Source organism: Artemia franciscana, chromosome 16 (assembly GCF_032884065.1).
Source record: "Artemia franciscana chromosome 16, ASM3288406v1, whole genome shotgun sequence".
Classification (NCBI taxonomy): domain Eukaryota; kingdom Metazoa; phylum Arthropoda; class Branchiopoda; order Anostraca; family Artemiidae; genus Artemia; species Artemia franciscana.
The window spans coordinates 36560531-36580262 of NC_088878.1; the positions used below are offsets into that span (position 1 = coordinate 36560531).

Here is a 19732-nt window from a genome sequence, read left to right on the forward strand (position 1 = left end):
TATCAAAATTCCGTTTTCAGAGCTTTGGTTACTATTGAGCCGGGTCACTCCTTACTACAGTTCGTTACGACGAACTGTCTGAAAGATTTTTTTCCACATTTTTGTAGATAGGAGCTTGAAACCTCTACAGTAGGGTTCGCTGATACGCTGATCTGATTTCCATTAAGGTTCTATGACTATTAGGGGTGTTTCTTCTTTTTCCGAAAATAAGGCAAATTTTTGATGGTAACTTTTGATGGGTAAGGCTAAACTTGATGAAATTTATATATTAAAAATCAGCATTAAAACCCAATTTTTTTATGTATCTATTGGTATCAAAATTTCGTTTTCAGAGCTTTGGTTACTATTGAGCTGGGTCACTCCTTACTACAGTTCGTTACCACGAACTGGTTGAAAGAAAAGTAAAAACATTTTTATGGAAGAAGTTGACAAAATGTATGTAAGTCTCTTAAGAAAAACAAATTTATTTACTACAAAAAAGATTCGGACCAGAAAATATAATTAAATACAATAAAATACAAGAATGCATGGGAGTCTTAGGCCTGATATATTGATGGAAAAATGAACAGACATTTTACCAGTTGGGCTTTGATAGCTGTTGTTTCAAATTCCTGTGTTTTGAGGAAAAATTTCTGAGTTTGATATCGTTGTCACCAGCCAAAATCAACTGCCAAGCGATGAAAATGGTGTTTTTCAAAGACAGAAAGTAATTTTTACCGAGTTTGCACTTATGTGATTCTGAAGAGAAAGTATTTTAGTCTGAAAGCTTGTCTACAAGAAAACGTAAGTGTAAGAATAAGATTTCTTACTGTTTGGTTTGAAAGCTCCATTCCACGACCCCTCTAGATTTGAAAATACCTTTTACCAAGGTATTTACCATCTATTTTAGGTAGTTTTACTCATTGTGGTTCTGCTTTTGTGCCTTATAGTAGAGCCAAAAAACACGGCAAAAATAAAATAACAGAAGCAGTGGCAGAAATTGGAGGCAGGCATCCCCTCTTCACCAACCCTACGATTTCGATAGTTTAGTCGAAGTTAAAATCCTTCATTTAAAAAATTAAAGCCCCCCTTACATTCTTGTAAACTGATGGCAATGTGCTTTTCTACTTTCTCAGCGAGTGTCAAAGAGAACAAAACACATTTCTGGAGAAAGGCCAAAACATGGAACATGGAACAGAGCCAATAGCCAAACATAGCCAGAAAATAGCCAAAGAAAGAACATAGTTTCGAAAATAGGGACTTCTAGCTTTTTACTTTCAAAACTTTTTACAGAGTAGACTACAAATAACATTTCTAAAAATATAAATTTACATAAAACCTAGTACCCAGCTCTTAGTTAAACTCAGTCAGTTTCTGTAGGACTTCATTTCTCACCAATTTTGTTTTACGAGCAGCGATTAGCTGTAACAATAGTAGCAAAAAACACTTTACATTTTTGTTTTATTCCTTATTGTATGAGCCTGACCCTCCAAATTGATGTACGACACCTGCTTCCGTTATGTTTTGTACTCTACAACAATGGCTAATCATCATTGCGGTTTGAATAGTTCGCCTTCTTCCTCTGAGGGTATTTCCTTGCCTCGCGCACACTAATCAATAGAGTTGTAATCGGAGAGAAGAGTTTGAGACATTAATGTAGTAAGTTGTGAACAAGCAACAAGTTATAATAGATAAAGTGACTATATAAAAATGGAATAACTAAAACAAAGCATATATAAAAACTAGTTGATATACTTGCGGAAAATGACTACATGCGTTCAGGTTTACTGCCTTCAAAAGATTATCCGTTCGAATCAGCTCCAGCTTGATTAAATTTTTGCAGCGATTTATTATTAGCGATTTATTATAGTGATTTATTATTTGCTTCGATTACGCGGGGACCAAGTATTTACCCAGACCCTAAGAATTGCTGATAAAAGCAATTGAAAGATATTTATAACTTGATTCTGCTATTGAATTAGCTGTGCTAGCAATCACAATTGCAAAGTTTTATAAGTACCTGTTGTGCTCACGCCTTTGTGATTCAGGATGACTACGTGATTGTAAAAAAGGAAGTTGATACTCAAAAGTCCATTTTGAACATTTGAAATTTTGAGCCAAGGTACTAAAGGTTTAAAATCGAGGTATTAAACGTGAAATTTCAAGAACTATTTAAAACTGACCATTTTAATTTATGATTTAAGCTGTACTAGGACTTACAAAGTATAGCCTATCTCAGTATACTGAGACAAGACCAATTTCATTTGATTCTGTAACTACTGTTTTATTTGTACATATAGAACTTATATAAGAACAGAAAATAACTTCCTTCGATTTAAGTATCTTTATCTCTATAAATATAGTGAAAGAAAAACTAGTGAAGAAAGTCGAAATTTCGAAATTCCCGATACATTAAAGACGGAAAGCAGCAAAAACACAAAAACTCAAAATCGATGTGAATTTCTCTGGTAATGATTTTCAATTATATATGTGGAATTGGAACAACTTTAATTAAGCAAAAAACCGTTCTTTTTGTGGTGAACAGGAAGGTTCTTGGCCTATTGAATGTGGTTTGTGTTCGTAAATTGCATCTAAAGAGCAAGCACCATTAAAAAGGAGGATTTACACTTTATGATCGTTGTGTGATGAACATCGCTAAAATAGAACAACGTGATTAATGCGCATGACGTAGGGTTACAGAGTGCGTAAAGTTTGAGAGGATTATTTGCACTTTATTTTGTGAACCTGAGTGAAACATTGTGGGAATAGTGACAAAAAGAATAAGACCTGTTTTATTGATACTGAAGGATCTGTACGAAATAAATACAGATTTTATGTGAGAAACGTCTACTGAGAGTGTGAGCAACGTTAAGGTTTTGGAGATTGACATTAAACATTTTTTACGTGCAAAATTAATACGAATGAATTGTGCTATGTTTTAGTAGTGGAAATTAGAATATAGTTTCGTAAATAGGGACTTCTAGCAGCGGTTATTTTGATAACATATAATGTATAGAACAATAACGCTACTTCCGATAATGTGAAATACGTTTCATAAAAACGAAGCGCAGTACATGTAAGTAAAGTGCGTTTTAATTTAGTGCTGAATTAAAAATGAATCTAGCTATTTTGCTTTTATTGTATTGACGTAAAAACCATAATTTTTGAGAATGGGGAATATAAGCGGAAAAAATCTTGACGCAGACCTTGACTTAGTACATGACAAGAGGGAGACGACTCCACAACCTCAATATGATTCAAGCTACTTTACAGACGACTTTGAGAGTCTAGATTCTTCTATTGATTTTGTACAGAAAGAGTCTGGAGACGGCTCCCTAATCGGTCAGATCTCCACTGCGGGAAGTTTTACACCATGTCAAGCTTTCCAGTCTGATATGCGAAGGCGGACCCAGATGTTTCTAAGTTTTCGAAAACCAGCTAATCCAAAACACTCCAGACGAAATTCTTGGGACTTCAATTTGCTTCAAAAATCCGGCTCCAGCTTATCTCTTGTGCAATCGAATCTTAAAAGGATTACAAGTAAAATATCAATAGGATTAGGGATATTTGATGATGATATTCTCAATTGTGAGGATGAAATTATTCAGCCAAAAAGTGACCTGCGAAGAGCAAAGTCTATGCGATGTACCTCTGGAGACAGTGAAAGACAACAGAAGATTTCCAAAGGGCATAAACGACAACATTCTATCTCCCTTCCGCGTGGCTGTGAATTTAGTAGTTCAATAGAAAGTGTGCTTTTTAAGGAAGAAAACAAATCTGGGCCTGTCAGTCCAAGAATTTCACAATTAAAACGTGAAGGGAGACAACATTTTCACAAAGAATTGAAGGAAAGGGAAAAGCCTAACCAAGTTTTTCTTGAAAGACCTAAAGAGGTATTCATGTGTATACCCATGAAGTCAGCTCCTAGTTATGTCGAAGTTAGGCAGTCAGGAAGATGGAGGCTTCGTTTGACCCAAGGTAACACATTTCTTTTTTTGTTTAATATACCTCAGCCTTTTCAAAATTATTCCCTGAATCGTGTTACTGAAAATATGTAACTAGGTCTGTATACAGGGCCTTAAATTTATACAAATTTAAGGGGGGGGGGGGAATATATTTCTCAGAATCAAGGGGAGGCTTAATTATAGACTATTCAATTCATAGTACCAGCGTTATTAAATTTGTTCCATAACCCAATTTAGCATTAATGATAATCGATTATATGTTACTATCCTCATTCCAAGTCCACGACAAACAAAAAATTAGGTAATCTTTAGGCCATTCAAACAGTTCGGGGTAACGAGCTGTAGTAAGGAGCGACCCGGCTCAATATAATCCAAAACTCTAAAAAATGGAATTTTGATACCAATAGCTACATCAAAAGCTACATCCAGTTTAGTTTTACGCATCAAAAGTTACGAGCCTGAGAAAATTTGCGTTATTTTAGAAAATAGGGGGAAACACCCCCTAAAAGTCAGATTCAGCGTATCAGAGAACCCTTCTGTAGAAGTTTCAAGCTCCTATCTACAAAAATGTGGAATTTTGTATTTTTTGCTAGAAGGCAGATCACGGATGCGTGTTTATTTGTTTGTTTGTTTTTTGTTTTGTTTTTCCCCAGGGGTGATCGTTTCGGCCCAGTTGTCCTAGAATGTTGCGAGAGGGCTCATTCTAACGGAAATGAAAAGTTCTAGTGCCCTTTTTAAGTGACCAAAAAAATTGGAGGGCACCTAGGCCCCCTCCCACGCTAATTATTTTCCAAAAGACAACGGATCAAAATTCTGAGATAGCCATTTTATTCAACGTAGTCTAAAAACCTTATAACTATGTCTTTGGGGACGACTTACTCCTCCACAGTCCCCGTGGGAGGGGCTACAAGTTACAAACTTTGACCAGTGCTTACATATAGTAATGGTTATTGGGAAGTTTACAGGCGTTTTCAGGAGGATTTTTTGGTTGGGGGAGGGGTTGAGAAGAGGGGAATATACTGGTGGAACTTTCCATTGAGGAATTTGTCATGGGGGAGGAAAATTTCCATGAAGGGAGCGCAGGATTTACTAGCATTATTTAAAAAAAAACAATGAAAAAATAAATATGAAAAAGTATTTTTCAGCTGGAAGTAAGGAGCAGCATTAAAACTTAAAACGAACACAAATTATTACCCATATGAGGGGCTCCCCTCCTCCTAATACCTCGCTCTTTACGCTAAAATATTTTTAGTAATGTCAACTATTTATTCTACGGCTTTTGTGATTCAGGAGGTCATTCTTAATGAATTGGGACAAAATTTAAGATTTAGTGTAAAGAGAGAGGTACTGACGAGGGGGCGAACCCTCTCATATATGTAATAAAAACATGAGAATAAAAAATTCTTTACGTAAGCTAATTTATAAGTTACGTATATCTTTTACTAATAAAAAGATTCGTAAAAAATTAAAAGTTCTAGTTGCCTTTTTAATTAACCAAAAAATTGGAGGGCAACTAGGCTTCCTCCCCCGCTTTTTTTTTCTCAAAATCATTCGATCAAAATTATGAGAAAGCCATTTAGCCAAAAAAAAAAAAAAAAAAAAAAAAAAAAAAATGCAAATTTCGTTTTAGTTTTTCTCTGAGGAGACCCAAAATCAAAACATGCATTGATTCAAAAACCTTCAGAAATTAAATAAAAAAACAAGTTTTTTCAACTGAAAGTAAGGGCGACGTTAAAATTTAAAACGAACAGAAATTACTTCGTATATGAAAGGAGCTGCTTCCTCATCAACGCCCCGCTCTTTACGCTAAAGTTTTTTACTGTTTTAAAAAGAAGAGTTGAGAGAAAGTGTCAAACTTTAGCGTAAAGAGCGGGGCGTTGATGAGGAAGCAGCCCCTTTCATATACGAAGTTATTTCTGTTCGTTTTAAGTTTTAATGTCGCTCCTTACTTTCAGTTGAAAAAACTTGTTTTTTTTTTATTTAATTTATAAAAGAGACGAAGGGACTTTGAACCGTTTTCGTTTTTGCCTATACCATTGTTTACTGGTCTGTATTTGTTCGTTGCTCGTTTGAGTCTGTTTGTTTTGTATCGGTATTTATGGGTCATTATGTATTTTATTTGGGCTATATATTTTTCTATTAGGGGGGGGGGTTAAAGTAAAGTGAAGTGATTCAAGGATGATATAAGTAATCCTAAAATTCCTATAATAGTTACTTATATGATTCCTGAAAGTGCTTCGCTTTACTTTAACCAACTCCAAATGCGTAAATATACAGCCCAAATTATATACTCCGATTGGATTTTGCCATATGTCACTCTTTTGTTTCAAATTAATTGCTGTAAACAGCTAAAACATAAATTTTAAATTGTGATTGAGATCATGAACTGGGATATTAGTCCCTTTTATGTATTAAATAAAAAACAAGTTTTTTCAACTGAAAGTAAGGAGGGACATTAAAACTTAAAACGAACAGAAATAACTTCGTATATGAAAGGGGCTGCTTCCTCATCAACGCCCCGCTCTTTACGCTATAGTTTGACTCTTTCTCTCAACTCTTCTTTTTAAAACAGTAAATAACTTTAGCGTAAAGACCGGGGCGTTGATGAGGAAGCAGCCCCTTTCATATACGAAGTAATTTCTGTTCGTTTTAAGTTTTAATGTCGCTCTTTACTTTCAGTTGAAAAAACTTGTTTTTTTATTTAATTTCTGAACGTTTTTGAATCAATGCATGTTTTGATTTTGGCCTTCCGCAGAGAAATAATTAAAACGAAATTTGCATATTTTTTTTTTTTTGGCTAAATGGCTTTCTCATAATTTTGATCGAATGATTTTGAGAAAAAAGAGCAGGGGAGGAAGCCTAGTTGCCCTCCAATTTTTTGGTTAATAAAAAAGGCAACTAGAACTTTTAATTTTTTACGGATCTTTTTATTAGTAAAAGATATACGTAACTTATAAACTAGCTTACGTAAAGAATTTTTTATTCTCATGTTTTTATTACACATATGAGAGGGCTCACCCCCCTCGTCAGTACCTCTCTCTTTACACTAAATCTTAAATTTTGGCCCAATTCATTAAGAATGACCCCTGAATCACAAAAGCCGGAGAATAAATAGTTGACATTACTAAAAATACTTTAGCGTAAAGAGCGAGGTATTAGGAGGAGGTGAGCCCCTCATATGGGTAATAATTTTTGTTCGTTTTAAGTTTTAATGCTGCTCCTTACTTCCAGCTGAAAATTTTTTTTTTCATATTTATTTTTTCATTGTTTTTTTTTTAAATAATGCTAGTAAATCCTGCGCTCCCTTCATGGAAATTTTCTTCCCCCATGCCAAATTCCTCGATGGAAAGTTCCCCCAGTATATCCCCCTCTTTTCAACCCCTCCCCCAAACCAAACAATCCTCCTGAAAACACCCGTACACTTCCCAATAACCATTACTATATGTAAGCACTGGTTAAAGTTTGTAACTTGTAGCCCCTCCCACGGGGACTGTGGAGGAGTAAGTCGTCCCCAAAGACATAGTTATAAGGTTTTTAGACTACGCTGAATAAAATGGCTATCTCAGAATTTTGATCCGTTGACTTTGGGAAAATAATTAGCGTGGGAGGGGGCCTAGGTGCCCTCCAATTTTTTGGTCACTTAAAAAGGGCACTAGAACTTTTCATTTCCGTTAGAATGAGCCCTCTCGCAACATTCTAGGACAACTGGGTCGATACGATCACACATGGGAAAAAGAAAAAAGAAAAAAAACAACAAACAAATAAACACGCATCCGTGATCTGCCTTCTGGCAAAAAATACAAAGTTCCACATTTTTGTAGATAGGAGCTTGGAACTTCTTCGCTGAATCTGATGGTGTAATTTTTTCCAAATTTCCATTTTTGAGAGTTTTGGTTTCTATTGAGCCGGGTCGCTCTTTACTACAGTTCGTTACCACGAACTGTTTGATTACAATTATTTTAGGGGTTAAATCTGTTATTATCTGCGATTTTAGGCTAAAGATAAAAACAGATAATTAATGCTGATTGAGTCCTACAGCAAACCTCAGACCCACATCTGAATACATTCTGTGTTATTTTCGTTTACACCTTACCTTAGGAAGGGGGTTAGAGCAGCCCCTGTTTAATAATGCGGTCATTATACCACAACAGAATGTTCTAACCACATGTATATTTAAAGCTATTTATGTTTCACTAGCTAACTGTGCGGATGACATCCTTGGTATAGTAGAGCAGTCTTTGGAATTGAGGAAATTTTTTTAATTCTCGATAGGGAGTATAAACTTATCGGCCTTCGATTTAACGAGAATAAGACTGAGTTCCTGGTCACAGGTCGGCAAACTACACGAAAGTGTATGTCTAATTAGGCTCATTAATTTTGAGAGTAGCTCCTAAGCGACAGGACGCACGCAAAAAGAAAACCTTCCATCTGTTCCAGATATCTTTTAAAATACTTTCCAAAGTTATTTCTGGATGAAAGTAAGAAATTGTTCCTCGTTTCATTCTGGAAGCAGTTTGACAATGTGTTACATATAAATTCTGTTTGTTTATAAATTTGGGTGAAAGCACATGTTATTAGAAAGTGAACGGATTTATTTGATGGATTATATCGAAACTACTGTGATTTCTTAATTTGTTCGAAGTGGTGAAAAAACTACTATTAATCTTTTTTTTCTGTCAACTCAAAATCCGAGACATAGTGATGCGTGATATTTTTTCCTTTTTTGAGATGCGACAGTTTTTTTTATCTTATAGAAGCTATCATATAGGAAATATCAAATTTTCACATTTTATCAGGTTGCAAATTACCAGACAAACAGGTTATACCGCCCCTGCCACGCATAAAGGTTTTATCCGATATTTTCATATGTTTGAGGGACTTGTCAAAAATAGTTTGCTAAGATTCTTTCAAATTAATATTCTTTCTTAAGAATTCTTTCTTAATTAAGATTCTTTCATTACTGATGGGGGGGGGGGGACCAAAATGTGGTTTAACATTGTCCTATTGACCTTCCCTTTGAAGTAGTTCAGAAAACTACATTTAACCATTATCTCAGGAAATAAAAACTTCAGATGCGAGCATTACGCATGCCAGCGACAGTAGATAAAAAACGCGCTGTGTTTTCAGTCGACAAATATGAACAAAACAGGAGCAAATACACAAAATAAGCCTAAAATAAAATAAAGTTAGCAAACATTAAAACGAGTAAGCGGCAAAGTTGTGTTTAGTGGAGCAAACATAGTGATGGTTCGTGATAACCACTACTAATCTGTGCAAATGATCATCTCCGAAGAGGTTTGGGGAGGGGGGAGGTTGCTTGGTGGTTTGGTTTTTCGCCAAGCTTAGACTTCTTAAACCTACCTGCTTTTCATACCAATACCCCTTTTACCACAATAGTTATCAGTCCTTACAACATCCACTTGTCTTTGTTCATTTCTCCTCTACCAACTGGAGCCTTAATTGATTAGTGGTCGGAGGGTACTTAGGGGTAATCTCTACCTAAATTTTGAAAGATACCTTTTTTGTTTTTTTTTTCCATTGAAAAATTGAAAAACACGAAAATGCTCCTTCTTAGATTTTAAAAACATGTGTTTTGTATCATCATAAAAAAAAAGAAAATTCCACCCCCTACATTTTTGTGAATTGACATACAGGTCTGTCAGCCTTTTATATTACCATGTTACCAGGACTATGCAAGGACTATTTTCACAGTCCCGAATGTTACTAACAATTTTTTGTTAGCTGGTAGCAAAGGCGATAGGGTGATGCCTAGTGTTCTATCACTAAGCTTGGTTTTTCTTAAACCTCTCCCTTTGAAACGCTTCCACACCTTTATCATGCATTGGCTTTGAATCAAATTACCAGCCGTTTATTTCACTTTTTTCTCATTTATTTCACATTTTATTTCATTTTTATCAATCTTTTTGTCCACCGTATTGCAAAGTCTATTCTTTGCCTTATTTCCACTGTTTTAACCGTTACTAATAAATGCTACAATCAATTTTGTGTTAGTTCTCGGAAATATTCCCCACTAACAATTACTGTGTATAACAACGACCATTACTGTAGTAAGTTAGGTCATGGATCATGGCTCAGGCGGAATGGGGCTCCTATAAATATAAGCTAAAAAATTCAGTCGCCTTAAATATGGCCATATTCTGTAGCAAAATATCTTTTGCGACTTAAAAATGCCTTTTCATTTTAACTTCGGAGAAGTTCTCCCCCAATTGTCTATGGCCATTGCTTCAATGCAATCACCCCTGAGAAAAAAAGAAAAAGTAAGTACGCCTTTCTGATCATTGAAATTTACGCATTCTTATGGATATGGTTTTGAAACTTCTACAATGGGATTCTCTAAGAGGCAGAATCGAGTAACATAATTTTCATCTAGATCAGTACACTTTTCAGTGAGTTTTTTCCCTTTTTTTAACCAGAAAAATTTTCTTTACTTTTGGTGGGTAGTTTTAAGCCTTAAAATTTTCACGTTTTGAAAATAGAGTAGTTCGTGGTACCCAACAGGATGTAAGCAGGACGCGGCACAGCCTAATAGTAACCAAAACTCTAAAATATTCTAAATATTTTTCTAAAGACTTGAGAAATATTAGCGTAAGGATCGAGGATTGAGGACGGAGGAATCCCCCTGTATAAGGAATAATTCCTGTTCGTCTGAGCCAAATCATTGCTGTCACCCCTTAAAATCCATTGTAAGCTTTTTTTAGTTTGTGTTGTCAATTATCTAGAATTAATTGGGCGGTCTTGCCGCAGATCTTTTACAACAGATCTACTTTCCCAAAAATCTTTTCTTGAGTAAACCGAGTAGAACTTTTTTTTAAAGTTTAAGAAAGGACAGTATTAAAAATGGTTTAGCATTCCTGCGAGGAAAAGGCTAAGTATCAGCTTAATGGAAACCATGCCGACATAGGAAACGTAAAATTTCATTGTTTTTTTTAATCAAATTTCACATTTTTCTATTATATCTTAAATCTGTTTTTGGGCTTACTTTTGAATAAATACAAATCAAACATTCATCAAGTTTTTCAGACTTCTTGCTTCAATCCTTCGACTAGCGGCGTTTTGAATGTTTTATCTTTCTAGATGTTTTTGATCTTTCTAGCGGCGTTTTGAATGTTTAAATAAACTCATTAGAAACACTTTTGACTTTAATCGCGTAATGACAATAAATATTCTTACTTTTACTAAATTTTTGTTGTTGGGATTATGAAAACAAGTCTTTAGAATAATAGAATAGTAGACCTAAATGAAAACGTGAATTTTGTAAACTGATAAAAGCATCCGGGCGGTATTTTTTTTTTTGTGAATTTAGCCTAAAAAACGTGATCTTAAGTTTTCTCCGAACTATCCGTAAAACGAAAAAAATCTTTCGAATATATATAAAAAATAATTTAACTGACAGTACAGAAAGCAAAGAAAATAGGGAACTCAAAAGAAAGTGATCATCACCAGCTTAATATAGAAGTTACGGTTTGAAAACCATTAAAATAAATAGTGTAAAAAAATTAAGTAGTGTATGAAAGGGACTGTTCCCTCCTCAACGCCCCACTCTTTACGCTAAAGTTATTTACTGTTTTATAAAGTAGAATTGAGAGAAAGAGTCAAACTTTAGCATAAAGAGCGGGACATTGAGGAGGGAACAGCCCCTTTCATACGCGGAGTAATTTCTTTTCGTTTTAAGTCTTAATGTCGCTCCTTACTTTCAGTTAAAAAACTTATTTTTTTTAAATTTAATTAAAACAGAAAATAAATAAACACTACATTCAGAGGCGCTGGCTAATAGCTTGAAAAAGACTATGCTTATGATCGAATGATGAAGCAAACCGGTGCTTTCGTCTCTTTACAATCATTACAGGGTTGCACAAATTATACTTAGCTGAAACTCTAGTGTTGTTTTTCCAAGGTGGTAAACCCAAAATATACTTCGCATACTTAAAGAATTGGGATCTAATACGCTTATTATTCCTATCAGTAAAGATAATAAAACAAGAGCTAAGAGCTCATATGGCACTTGTGACGAGGTCGGAAGAGCCGAGAGCTCATATGGTACGAGGTCGGAAGAGCCAAGAGCTCATTCGGACGAGGTCGGAAGAGCCGAGAGCTCATATGGTACGAGGTCGGAAGAGCCAAGAGCCAAGAGCTCATTTGGCACTTGTGAGAAGGTCAGAACCTAAAGTTAAACTTTATAGCACAAGATCCTTCTATATATCAAATTTCATTAAGATCTGGTCACCCTTTCGTAAGTTACAAATACCTCAATTTTCAAAATTACCTCCCCCCTCCCAATTCCACCAAAGAGAGCAGATCCGGTCCAGTTATGTCAGTCACGTATCTTAGACAGGTTTCTATTCTTCCCATCCAGTTTCATCCTGATCTCACCGCTTTAAGTATTTTCTAAGATTTCCGGTCCCCCCAAATGCCCCCCCCCCAATTACGTTTGATCCGGTTGAGATTTAAAATAAGATATCAGAGTTACGAGGTCCTTCTAAATATGAAGTTTCATGAAGATCCGATCACTCCTTCGTAAGTTAAAAATACGTTATTTTTCTTATTTTTCAGAATTACCCCCCCCCCCCCCGCAATTGAGCGGATCCGTTCCAATTATGTAAATTACGTATGCAAGACTTTTGCTTATTTTTCCAACCAAGTTTCATCCCAATCCCTCCAATCTAAGCGTTTCCCATCATTTTAGGTCTCCCCACCCCAAACTTCCCCCAATGTCACCAGATCCGGTCAGGATTTAAAATAAGAGCTTTGAGCCACGATATCCTTCTAAAAATCAAATTTCATGGAGATCCAATCACCCGTTCGTAAGTTAAAAATACCTCATTTTTTCTAATTTTTCAGAATTAACCCCCCCCCCAACTACCCAAAAGAGAGCAGATCCGTTCCGTTTATGTCAATCATCTATCTAGGACTTGTGTTTATTTTTCCCACCATGTTTCATCCCGATCCCTCCACTCTAAGTGTTTTCCAAGTTTTAGGTTCCCCCTCCCAACTCCCCGCCCCAATCACAAGATCTGGTCGGGATTTAAAATAAGAGCTCTAAGACACGATATCCTTCTAAACATCAAATTTCATTGAGATCCGATCACCCGTTCGCAAGTTGAAAATACCTCATTTTTCTAATTTTTAAGACTTACTCCCCCCCCCCAACTACCCCAAAGAGAACAAATAAGTTCCGATTATGTCAATCATGTATCTAGGACTTGCGCTTATTTTTCCCATCAAGTTTCATCCCGATCCCTCTACTCTAAGTGTTTTCCAAGATTTTAGGTTTCCCCCCTCCAACTCCCCCCAATGTCATCAGACCCAGTCGGGATTTAAAATAAGAGCTCTGAGACACAATATCATTCCAAACATCAAATTTCATTAAGATCCAATCACCCGCTCATAAGTTAAAAATACTTCATTTTTTCTATTTTTCCGAATTAACCGGCCCCTACTCCCCCCCCCAGATGGTCAAATCGGGAAAACGACTATTTCTAATTTAATCTGGTCCGGTCCCTGATACGCTTGCCAAATTTCATCGTCCTAGCTTACCTGGAAGTGCCTAAAGTAGCAAAACCGGGACTTTAGGTTTTCCCCCTCCGACTCCCCCCAATGTCATCAGATCCGGTCGGGATTTAAAATAAGAGCTCTAAGACACAATATCATTCCAAACATGAAATTTCATTAAGATCCAAATACCCGCTGATAAGTTAAAAATACTTCATTTTTTCTATTTTTTGCGAATTAACCGGGCCCCCACTCCCCCCCAGATGGTCAAATCGGGAAAACGACTATTTCTAATTTAATCTGGTGCGGTCCCTGATACGCTTGCCAAATTTCATCGTCCTAGCTTACCTGGAAGTGCCTAAAGTAGCAAAACCGGGACAGACAGACCGACAGACAGACAGACAGACCGACAGAATTGGCGACTGCTATATGTCACTTGGTTAATACCAAGTCAAACAGTTCGTGGTAACGAACTGTAGTAAGGAGCGACCCGGCTCAATAGTAACCAAAACTCTAAAAAATGGAATTTTGGTACCAATAGCTACATCAAAAGAATCGTATTTTAATGCTGGTTTTAAATATAAAAGTTTCATCAAGTTTAGTCTTACCCATCAAAAGTTACGAGCCTGAGAAAATTTGCGTTATTTTAGAAAATAGGGGGAAACGCCCCCTAAAAGTCATAGAATCTTAACGAAAATCACACCATCAGATTCAGCGTATCAGAGAACCCTACTGTAGAAGTTTCGAGCTCCTATCTACAAAAATGTGGAATTTTGCATTTTTTGCCAGAAGGCAGATCACGGATGCGTGTTTATTTGTTTTTTTGTTTTTTTGTTTTTTTGTTTTTTTTTTCTTTTCCCCAGGGGTGATCGTATCGACCCAGTTGTCCTAGAATGTTGCAAGAGGGCTCATTCTAACGGAAATGAAAAGTTCTAGTGCCCTTTTTAAGTGACCAAAAAAATTGGAGGGCACCTAGGCCCCCTCCCACGCTAATTATTTTCCCAAAGTCAACGGATCAAAATTCTGAGATAGCCATTTTATTCAGCGTAGTCGAAAAACCTTATAACTATGTCTTTGGGGACGACTTACTCCCCCACAGTCCCCGTGGGAGGGGCAACAAGTTACAAACTTTGACCTGTGCTTACATATAGTAATGGTTATTGGGAAGTATACAGGCGTTTTCAGGAGGATTTTTTTGGTTTGGGGGAGGGGTTGAGAAGAGGGGGATATGCTGGGGGAACTTTCCTTCGAGAATTTGTAATGGGAGAAGAAAATTTCCATGAAGGGAGAGCAGGATTTACTAGCATTATTTAAAAAAAAAAAAACAATTAAAAAATAAAAGTGAAAAAGCTTTTTCAGCTGGAAGTAAGGAACAGCAATAAAACTTAAAACAAACAGAAATTATTACCCATATGAGGGGCTCACCTCCTTCTAATACCTCGCTCTTTACGCTAAAGTATTTTCAGTAATTTCAACTACTTATTCTACGGCTTTTGTGATTCAGGGGGTCATTCTTAATGAATTGGGATAAAATTTAAGCTTTAGTGTAAAGAGCGAGGTACTGACGATGGGGAGAATCCCTTCATATATGTAATAAAAACATGAGAATACAAAAGTTCTTTACGTAAGCTAATTTATAAGTTACGTAGATCTTTTACCAATAAAAAGATTCGTAAGAAATTAAAAGTTCTAGTTGCCTTTTTAATTAACCAAAAAATCGGGGGGCAACTAGGCTTCGTCCCCCGCTCTTTTTTTCTCAAAATCATTCGATCAAAATTATGAGAAAGCCATTGAGCCAAAAAAAAAAAAATATACAAATTTCGTTTTGATTATTCCTCTGCGGAGAGCCAAAATCAAAACATGCATTGATTCAAAAACGTTCAGAAATTAAATAAAAAAAAAACAAGTTTTTTTAACTGAAAGTAAGGAGCGACATTAAAACTTAAAACGCACAGAAATTACTTCGTATATGAAAGAGGCTGCTTCCTCATCAACGCCCCGCTCTTTACGCTAAAGTTTTTTACTGTTTTGAAAAGAAGAATTCAGAGAAAGAGTCATACTTTAGCGTAAAGAGCGGGGCGTTGATGAGGAAGCAGCCTCTTTCATATACGAAGTAATTTCTGTGCGTTTTAAGTTTTAATGTCGCTCCTTACTTTCAGTTAAAAAAACTTGTTTTTTTTTATTTAATGCCATAAAAAGGCGAAAGCGCTAGCGAGTGACGGGATACACAAGCATTATATAAACGCGAGCAGATGCTGCGGTTATAACATGCTCTACAAAATATTAAAGCACCATAAGCCTTTCGAGCCTTTTCAGCGAAATTTCCGATCAGGCCTTCACTGGTTCCCTTCATATTATGGCCAATAGGGAGCCTAAGATAGGAGCCAAAGATTAGTGTCACTTACTGTGTAGCGCCAGGCAACTTAAGTCAAATAGTAAGAAATTTCAAAGGAGATAATATTCTTGACATAATTACTCTGGAGTTTTATAGGATTATAGCTTAAATTTTGTCTGAAGTGATAATTAATCCTCATTTTGGTTTTGAAGGATTATTTTAAGCCAAAATCTAGCCTGCCCAAAGTTAGCGTAGTTAAATATTGACAGGTTTAGTGGGTTCGTTGAATGAATGCTGGTAGGCCTACTGGAGAGAGAAATCTGGATTGTTTTTTTTATCTTCCTTAGATTTTGCAATATCTGACAAGACAAGCATATAGCTGTTTTGGGTTAGAAAAAACCACCAAATGCTAGATGGCGCTCGTAATTTTTCATTGGGATGCTTTTGTCAGTTTTCACTTTTTGAGTTGTTTTTAGAAACCACTTTTTTTTAGCTTCCCATACTCTTTGACTGATACCATAGACCAATTAATTGAAATAGGCTGCATTGATCTTTGCAAGTTGCTTCGTTTTTTCTTTCATTCCATCTACATGAAATCTACATTTACATGTACATTTCTATAACTTCTTAATTGCCATTATTCCTGTTTAATGCCTGGTGGTAGGTTTTTGCAATGTTTTTATTTATGTATACGTTTTTTTCTGTAATCTAAAGCGACAAGATTCCTTGAGTCTGAACTTATAAAGGGAAGCTTCAGTCTTGACTCTAAACATATCTAGCAAGTATTTTCTGATTTCTTTATAATAGTCCTTACCTAGTTATCCTGTCCAAGAGACGTAATGTTCCGAGTTTTTTAAATAAAAAAAATTAATTGCCAATGAGTCCCCAATGGCTACCTGAAAAAATATAATCTATCACTTTGACCGAAATGTATCCCTTTGACCGGACCAGTTTCAGTCTCGTATTACCTGGTCAAAATAAAAAGCAGGCTATCTCGGAATGGAATGGGAAGAGTTAGTAAAGAACGATTTAATGGAAATGGGAACTTCTTGGGAGGCTTTGAATAGATCGGGATGGAGAAGGAGCGTGCGCAGCTGCATTTGCCTCCGACGGATTGGTGCTCCACTGAGTTCTTAGTAGCATTAACAACTAGGAAATAGTAGAATATTTTTGAAAATGTATTTAAAGTAAACTTTTATTTGCTTCAAAACAATTTTGCTAGTCGGGAAAAGAATTTAGAAGGGGAACCGAACCGAATTTTTGCTCAGTTTTTCTCACCGCCAGTGTGAAAGCCGGCTCCTATAGCTATTAAGTAAAAAAAAAAAGTTTTTTAACTAATTACTCCGTATATGAAAGGAGCTGTTCCCTCGTCAACCCAACGCTCTTTACGCTAAATTTTGACTCTTCCTCTCAACTCTACTTTTTAAAACAGTAAAAAACTTTAGCATAAACCTTAAAGTAAACTTTTATTTGCTTCAAAACAATTTTGATAGCCGGGAAAAGAATTTAGAAGGGGAAGCGAACCGAATTTTTGCTCCATTTTTCTCGCCACCGGTGTGAAATCTGGCTCCTCTATCTACATTTAGCTCGTCTCTTAATGTGGTTTGATTCTGTTTCACGGTATCTATGCTGATAATTTTGACAAAATTCCGTTTCAAAACTTTGGTTTGGTTACACAAGGAAGCCTGAGTGATCTAAATCGATAAGTTCCCTTTAGTCTTAACTTACACAGGGAAGCTTCAGTCTTGATTTTAATCGTTATAAATGGATATAATAAAACGTCTTTTGAGACAGGTAATAACATTTGAATCAAATAAAATTGTTTTTTATAGCAAAACCTAAAGTTAAAAGTATTAGAAAAGTGGCAAATAGAGGTTTAGTTTAAGTTCCATAAAGCTAGTTTTTTTATAAGACAGAAATTAGGCAGTAAGAAAGAAGCCATTCGTGCCCCGGTCAATGTTCTTTCCAATATAGTAATTAATACCGTCTTAATTGAGTCTCAGTCCCCTCCAATACTCGGATATAGCCTGGGCTACGCACAATTTTGCTGATTTTATTTATTTTTTTGATTGGCTTTATAGACCTACTTTAATTGAGGTATAAAAACAAAAAGTAAATCAAACAATGAAAATAACCTTTGAAAATTATATTTTTGATATCAATTATATCAGATTACACCAATTATTGCTAAAATTATATTTAATTTGGTATAATTAATGAAATTATATATAATTACATTTGACATAACCAACTTTATATTATTTGATATAATGATATAATCAGAATTTAACAATATTAATAGAACAATATTAGAACAACTGGTTTTGCTAAGTATGATTCTCTTGACAGTTTTTGATATTAAATAGCTCCTAGGCATTCAGTAGAAGTTGACACAAAATGAATACTAGCCGTTTAATATCAGGGGATTTCTGAAAATAACTTTTTTTTTAATCATTTGGTGATGATTTAAAGAAATTGGTCTCTATGACATGAAATATTATTTTTAAGTTTTTTTTTTCTAAGCGCTCAAGCGAAAGATGGGTTAATTTTCCTGAAGAAAACTCCATTTTTTTTCGTCTCAAATTGATAAATCATTCACTGTAAAAAATATTATTACCTGAATGTTACCAAAATCACCAAATTTACCAAAAAATATAACTTAATTCCAAATTCAACATTAAGTTAGCTCAAGTCAAGCTAACTTGACGAAAATCAATCCAATCTAAGTGGAGCTTAATCTAATCAAACAGTTCGTGGTAACGAACTGTAGTAAGGAGCGACCCGGCTCGATACTAAAAGAAACTCTAAAAAAACGGAATTTTGATGCTAAAAGGTACATCAAAAAAATTGTATTTTCATGCTGATTTTAAATATATAAGTTTCATCAAATTTAGTCTTTGTCATCAAAAGTTACGAGCCTGAGAAAATTTGCCTTATTTTGGAAAATAGGGGAAAACACCCCCTAAAAGTCATAGAATCTTAACGAAATCACACCATCGCATTCAGCGTATCAGAGAACCCTACTGTAGAAGTTTCAAGCACCTACCTACAAAAAGGTGGAATTTTTGTTTTAAAAGTTTTTAATTGTCTTAAAAAGTTGAATTGTGGCAAAGAGTCAAACTTTAGCGTAAAGAGCGAGGGATTGCGGAGGGGACAACCCATTTCATATACGGAGTAATTTCTGATCGTTTTAAGTTTTAATGTTGCTCCTTACTCTCAGTTAAAAAAACTAGTTTTTTTTATTTAATTCCAGTTAAGGATCATTTTCTGTATTTCTGTTGTCTTTTTAAATTAAAGCATGCAAATTAGTGACGATGGAAATACTGACCAGCACCCCAAAAATGGGTTTCTTTAAAAATAAAAATTCAAATAAATAAATTAAAAATAAATTCATTTAATTCAAAAATAAATACTCGTGATGAATAGATTACAAATAGTATAGTATTTAACATATGGAATAGCCAGTTAATATAGCCTATGTTAATGCAAAAAATGCAAATTTGAATTTCTAGGTACTTCTTATTCAAATTATCAATTTTTTATTAATGCCCCCCCCCACGTGTCAGTACTAAGCATGCCAAAGAGCAGGATTTATTGTTTTGTGAAGACAAGAAATATATTTTTGAATTACAAATATTTCGACCAAAGTACACAGATTCAAATTTAATCATCCATAGTTTTGCAAGATATTTTGAGGAATTTGGCAATCCATAAATGTTTTGACAAGGTCGAATAATTAAGAAATCACAGTGGAATATGATATTTTCTTCAGTTGAAATGTGATGTTTGTTTAAAATGGTGCCAGTGTTCTTATTGTCTCTGTGCCACTTAAATAATGAAAAGCAAGATTGTAGCTGTACCTGCCACAAAGTTGATAGTCAAAGTAAGTTTTTTTCTTTTCACAAAGCATGACTAGAGGTGTCATCTATTACCTGATAATACA

The 19732-nt window shown here is 35.2% G+C and overlaps 1 protein-coding gene across 7 annotated transcripts in view; it reads left to right on the plus strand.

Moving 5' to 3' along the window:
• The window catches only part of LOC136037400 (guanine nucleotide exchange factor DBS-like), a 211100-nt gene that overhangs the window by 40426 nt on the left and 150942 nt on the right, over positions 1–19732 (plus strand). The window contains exons 1-2 of one of the 7 annotated variants that reach the window (XM_065720147.1): positions 8451–8588; positions 19562–19672. The exons of 2 other annotated variants lie outside the window; for them this stretch is intronic. In XM_065720147.1, coding sequence (XP_065576219.1) covers positions 19585–19672 — 88 coding nt within the window. In that variant the 5' untranslated portion in view covers positions 8451–8588; positions 19562–19584. Of the gene's footprint in view, positions 1–1604; positions 3958–8450; positions 8589–17509; positions 17584–19561; positions 19673–19732 lie in introns of those variants that run through there. 4 more of the 7 variants (XM_065720148.1, XM_065720149.1, XM_065720145.1 and 1 more) reach the window with 4 other exon arrangements.